Source organism: Sapajus apella, unplaced genomic scaffold, assembly GCF_009761245.1.
Source record: "Sapajus apella isolate SASKATOON/1434 unplaced genomic scaffold, GSC_monkey_1.0 scaffold27, whole genome shotgun sequence".
NCBI classification, from domain to species: Eukaryota; Metazoa; Chordata; class Mammalia; order Primates; family Cebidae; genus Sapajus; species Sapajus apella.
The window spans coordinates 10,144,360-10,150,321 of record NW_022436967.1 but is presented as its reverse complement, the minus strand read 5'-3'; the positions used below and the strand labels follow the sequence as shown (position 1 = coordinate 10,150,321).

General features: G+C 46.1%; 1 protein-coding gene and 1 pseudogene across 1 annotated transcript; both read right to left on the bottom strand.

The window, feature by feature from the left end:
• Nucleotides 1-9: 9 nt before the first annotated feature.
• On the bottom strand, nt 10-796 carry LOC116560775 (60S ribosomal protein L23a-like). Its single transcript, XM_032292251.1, has 2 exons — nt 719-796; nt 10-411 (listed from the first exon to the last, which is right to left on the bottom strand). The coding sequence occupies exons 1-2, from the start codon at nt 785-787 to the stop codon at nt 10-12; spliced, it is 471 nt and encodes a 156-aa protein (XP_032148142.1). The 5' UTR covers nt 788-796.
• A 3,972-nt stretch (nt 797-4,768) lies between these two features.
• LOC116560774 lies at nt 4,769-5,572 on the bottom strand (annotated as a pseudogene).
• Nucleotides 5,573-5,962: the final 390 nt, after the last annotated feature.

Below are 5,962 nucleotides of genomic sequence, written 5' to 3'. Positions count from 1 at the left end.
GGACTCAGTTTAGATGATCCCAATTTTGTTGGCAACATCCAAAGCATCGTAATCAGGAGCCAGTCGAACATCTGCCTTCTTCTCTCCAACAGGCCGAATCAGGGTGTTGACCTTGGCCACATCAATGTCATAGAGCTTCTTCACAGCCTGTTTGATCTGGTGCTTGTTGGCTTTAACATCCACAATGAACACAAGTGTGTTGCTGTCTTCTGTCTTCTTCATGGCAGACTCAGTGGTCAGCAGAAACTTGATGATAGCATAGTGGTCCAGTTTGTTTCTCCTGGGGGCGCTCTTCCGAGGATATTTGGGCTGCCTCCGGAGTCGCAGTGTCTTGGGCCGCCGGAGGGTGGGTGACGTGCGGATCTTCGTTTTTTTGTGGCTGTGGACACCTTTCAACACTGCCTTCTTGGCCTTTATTTTATTTATTTATTTATTTATTTTTTGAGACGGAGTTTCACTCTTGTTACCCAGGCTAGAGTGCAATGGCGCGATCTCGGCTCACCGCAACCTCCGCCTCTTGGGCTCAGGCAATTCTCCTGCCTCAGCCTCCTGAGTAGCTGGGATTACAGGCACGCGCCACCATGCCCAGCTAATTTTTTGTATTTTTAGTAGAGACGGGGTTTCACCATGTTGACCAGGATGGTCTCGATCTCTTGACCTCGGCCTCCCAAAGTGCTGGGATTACAGGCTTGAGCCACCGCGCCCGGCCTTTCTTGGCCTTTAAAGCCTTCGCTTTGACTTCAGCTTTAGGAGGGGCAGGAGCTTCCTTCTTCGCTTTCAGCGCCATCTTGTGAAAAGGGCTTGACTGTTCTTTATATATTCCACATATTAGTTCTTTGTTGGATTTGTGATTTGTGGGTATTTTCTGTTGCTTGTCTTTTCATCTTCTTTTTGAAACAGAGTCTTGCCCTGCTGCCCAGGCTGGAGTGCAGTGGCACCATCTCGGCTCACTACAACCTCTGCCTCCCGGGTTCAAGCAATTTTCTGCCTCAGCCTCCTGAGTAACTGGGATTATAGGCACCCACCACCACTCCTGGCTAATTTTTGTATTTTTAGTAAAGACAGGCTTTCACCATTTTGGCCAGGCTGGGCTTGAATTCCTGACCTCCTGATCCACCCGCTTCAGCCTGCCAGTGCTGGGATTACAAGTGTGAGCCAATATGCCCAGCTGTCTTTTCATCTTCTCAACAGGCCCTTTTGGAGAGAAAAGTTTTAATTTTGAGAGATCCAATATATCAATATTTCCTTTTATAGGTTGTACTCTTGGCATCAAGTCAAAGAACTCTTTGCCTAGCTCTACATCCTAAAAATTTTCCCTTATTTTTTCTAAAAGTTTTATAGCTTTACATTTACACTTAAGTCCATGGTCACATATTTTTAAGTAGGTGTTTAGATCCTGCTTGGCATGTCTGATGTCTGAAATAAGCCTTAGCATGTAGAGCTCTTTCTGTCCTCATTTTTTCCCTCAAGCATCTACTGAGTGCCAACTATGGCTCAAGTCACTGATACCAAATCGTGCATACAATTCCTCATTAGGCACATGTTTCAGACTTTACAATGAGTCAGTTAAGTGACATACTTCAGGACGTGGGCTTTGGAGCCCAACTAGCTTTCTCAAACCTGGTGCCACCTCTCAGCAGCTTTGTGATCTTTAGCAAGTTACTTAATACCTTTGAAACTCAATGTTTCACATTATTCACATCTGGATGAAAATAATACCTACCTCACAGGATTGTTGTGGGAGATAAATGAAATATTATATGTAAAATGCTTAGCACAGTGCCTAGCATATACGTAGAAAACATTCAACAATTTGGCTGGACGAGGTGATTAACACCTGTAATCGCAGCACTCTGGGAGGCTGAGGTGGGCGGATCACGAGGTCAGGAGTTCGAGACCAGCCTGGCCAACATGGTGACTCCTCATCTATACTAAAGATACAAAAAAATTAGCCGTCCATGGTAGCGCGCGCACCTGTAATCCCAACTATGCAGGAGGCTGAGGCAGGAGAATTGCTTGAACCCAGGAGGCGGAGGTTGCAGTGAGCTGAGACAGCGCCATTACACTCCAGCCTAGATGACAGAAAGAGACTGCATCTCAAAAAAAAAAAGTTCAATAATTTTTAGTCCTCCTCCTTCCCATCCCACCATGCAAAGATTTTCTAGATACCTTCCCCACCTCATCATCTGCTTCCCCAGAGTCTTCACTTCTTTCTCTCTACCTCTGGTCTTAATTATTCTACTTCTTTTCTTAAACGTTCTCAACAGACTTTGGCATTTGATAGAATTTCCTATCTCCAATTTGTTTGTGGTATTCTTATATGTGTCAAACTATTGTTTCCTGTATGTGTTATGTATCTTACCAACGACGTATCTCCTCAAAAATATGGTATAAGCCTAGTGTCCCACAGAGTCCAGTTCCATGTTGGGCCAGTGGCCCGTAATACACTGATAGTGGAGGATCTAAATTAAAACATGTTTGTAGACAGGAATTTGGCAAACTGAATCAAAAATATTAAATGCTTTGACCTAGTAATTTACCTTTTTCAGAATCCATCCTAAGAATGGTCATATACAGGCTGAGCATGGTGGCTCACACCTGTAATCCCAGCACTTTGGGAGGCTGAGGTGGGCAGATCACCTGAGGTCAGGAATTCGAGACCAGCCTGGCTAATATGGTGAAACCCTGTCTCTACTAAAAATACAAAAATTAGCCAGACATGGTGGTCCAGGCCTGTAGTCCCAGCTGCTCAAGAGGCCAAGGCAAGAGAATCGCTTAAACACAGGAGGTAGAGGTTGCAGTGAGACGAGATCATGCCACTGCACTCCAGCCTGGGCGACAGAGGGAGATTCCATCTCAAAATAAATCAATAAAATTATATATATGAATTTTTCTTACAGCACTATTTGTAAAAGTAAAAATTAAGAAAAATGTAAATATGTACTAATTTTTAAAAATCAGGAAGCACAGGCCGAGTGCAGTGGCTCACGCCTGTAATCCCAACACTTTGGGAGTCTGAGGTGGGCTAATCATTGAGACCAGTCTGACCAACATGGTGAAACCCACTCTACTAAAAATACAAAAATTAGCTAGGTGTGGTGGCAGATGCCTGTAATCCCAACTACTTTGGAAGCAGAGGCAGGAGGATTGCTTGAACTTGAGAGGCGGAGGTTGCAGTGAGCCACGATCATGCCATTGCACTCTAGCCTGGGTGACAGAGCGAGGCTCTGTCTCAAAAGAAAAAATCAGGAATCATAGCAAATTCCATTTATAGATGGAATGTTATACCATCAATTCTGTTTTCAATACAATTCTTCTTCCTGGGTTCTATAGCTATAAGTGCTGGGTGAGGTGTCAGAGCCCTGATATTAAGAAGTGGTGGACTAGTGGGTTGGTAAAAAGAATTTACCGACAACAGTACAGGTTTGAAAAAGAAAAGTCTTTTAGAAAGAAAACACTGCAGAAGAGTGCAGCTGGATGCCTAAGCAAGAGGACTAAATGCAGTGGTGAATTTTTCCTTAGGAGCATTTATGGGTAATTTGGACCACATTAGCCATGTAGGCCATGATGGATTATTACATTTGTAGACGTTTTGGTGCCTTAATGTCAGCAAGGCTTACACAATGAGTTTTGGTATGGCATTCTGGAGATGTATAGAAATTCTAGTTACTTATAAATTTTTTGAGGAAAAGAAATCTGGAACCAGATGCCTGCTTTAGAAAATAGGGAAGTCGATTACTTCTAATTTTCCCCAGAGAAGGAGTTTTGCCTTTGCTTGGCCTGTTTGATGGTCACCAGGTGATCTTTGCTCCCTTCTGAATTCCTCAGATAAGCCGTTTTTATCTCCCCGGCCTGTTCAATGGTCACCAGGTGATTTTGCTCTCCTAAATAAAGATATTCAATAAAACACTCTTTTCTTGTTTTTTGAGACAGAGTCTCACTCAGTCGCCCAGGCTGGACTTCAGTGGCTCAATCTCTGCTCACTGCAACTTCTGCCTCGCAGGCTCAAGCCATTTTTTTTTTTTTTTTTTTTTTTTTTTTTTTTTTTTTGAGACGGAGTTTCGCTCTTGTTACCCAGGCTGGAGTGCAATGGCGCGATCTCGGCTCACCGCAACCTCCGCCTCCCGGGTTCAGGCAATTCTCCTGCCTCAACCTCCTGAGTAGCTGGGATTACAGGCACGTGCCACCATGCCCAGCTAATTTTTTGTAGTTTTAGTAGAGACGGGGTTTCACCGTGTTGACCAGGATGGTCTCGATCTCTTGACCTCATGATCCACCCGCCTTGGCCTCCCAAAGTGCTGGGATTACAGGCGTGAGCCACCGCGCCCGGCCTTCAAGCCATTCTTCTGCCTCAACCTCCCGAATAGCTGGGATTACAGACGCTTGCCACCACGCCCAGCTAATTTTTGTATTTTTAGTAGAGAAAGGGTTTCACCATGTTGGCCAGGCTGTTCTTGAACTCCTGACTTCAGGTGATCAGCCTGCCTCTGCCTCCCAAAGTGCTGGGATTACAGGTGTGAGCCATGGTGCCCAGCCTAAAGCACTCTTTATAATAGCAAAAAATGTAGAAATAATCTCAAAGCCCAACTCTATGGATAAATTGTCACAAAATAGAATTACAGTATAATCACATTTGTTTTAAAAAACGTGTGTTCATATAGATACACTTACACAAACATACAGAAACCAGGAAAAATATACAACAAAATTGTCGTGGTGATAGTCTGTGAGTAAAAGATTTTTAGTGATTTTCATTTTTTGGGGGGGTGGGGAAATTCAGTTTATTTAATGTGTTTCTTAGTAACGGAATCGCGGGGAAGAACAAAGTGGGCTCTGGGACTCACATTGCTCTGGGGAAGGCTCAGGCTTCCCAGAATCCCTTGTCCCTCCTCACTTTGGGCACTTAGGGGTGGGGCTGGGCAGTGAAAGGGACAAGGCGGGGCATGATTGATTAAAGCTAACAAGCAGACAGAAGGCACTGGCGGGTCATATCTCAGGCCAGGGAGAGGGAAGGCTTGGGCCAGGCCCCAGGTAACACCAGGAGCTCCTCGGCATCCAGGCTTGACCTCTAGTCCTTTCCCTTCCCTTTCTTGGTTTTGGCCTTGGCTTTGGTCTTGGGGGTGCAGGGCTTGGTCACGCGGATGGTCTCCTGGCACTGGGCATTGTAGCGCACCTTCTTCAGGGTGCCCTGGCGGAATTTGGTGCCGGTGCCCCCATCACACGCACCCCAGTTCTCAAATTTGTACTTGCAGTCGGCTCCAAACTCCTTCTTCCAGTTGCAGGGGATCCTACACCTGATGCGCTGGGTCTGGGCCCCGCAGCAGCAGTCGTGGAAACCCATGTCGCAATCCTTGCTGCTGGGGGTGCAGGGCCCCCGGGCCCACTCCTCCGCGCACTCTATCCCCAGGCAGTCCTTCTTCACCTTGTCTTTCTTTTTGGCCACTGCGGAGGTGAGCGCCAACAGAGCAAGGAGAGAGAGGAGAAGGAAGCTTCGGTGCTGCATCCTGGGGCGGCAGTGCGCTCGCTGTTTGCGCTGCTTCGTTCCCTCCCGCGCCAGGCCTGTCCCGCTCCGGCCTCTCAGTGATTTTCATTTTAACTATGGCGTCTTTAAAATATAATATTTGGCTGGGCATGGTGGCTCACGTCTGTAATCGCACACTCTGGAAGGCCGAGGCAGGCGGATCACTTGAGATCAGGAGTTCGAGACCAGCTTGCGTAGCGTGGAGAAAGCCTGTCTACTAAAAATACAAAAACTAGCTGTGCATGGTGGTGCATACATATAATCCCAGCTATTTGGGAGGCTGAGGCTTGAGAATTGCTTGAACCTGGGAGGCAGAGGTTGTAGTGAGCCGAGATCGCACCACAGCACTCCAGCCTGGGCAACAGAGCAAGACTGCCTCAATAATAATAATAATTATTATTACTTTTAGCATAAGAAAACAAGAATGAAAGTGATAAATTT

Excerpts from the sequence above, each read along its gene's own strand:
- LOC116560775 (XM_032292251.1), bottom strand. The coding sequence starts at position 787 with ATGGCGCTGAAAGCGAAGAAGGAAGCTCCTGCCCCTCCTAAAGCTGAA. Across the intron at positions 412-718 it reads TCAAAGCGAAGGCTTTAAAG|GCCAAGAAGGCAGTGTTGAA; the intron begins GCCAAGAAAGGC and ends AATAAAATAAAG.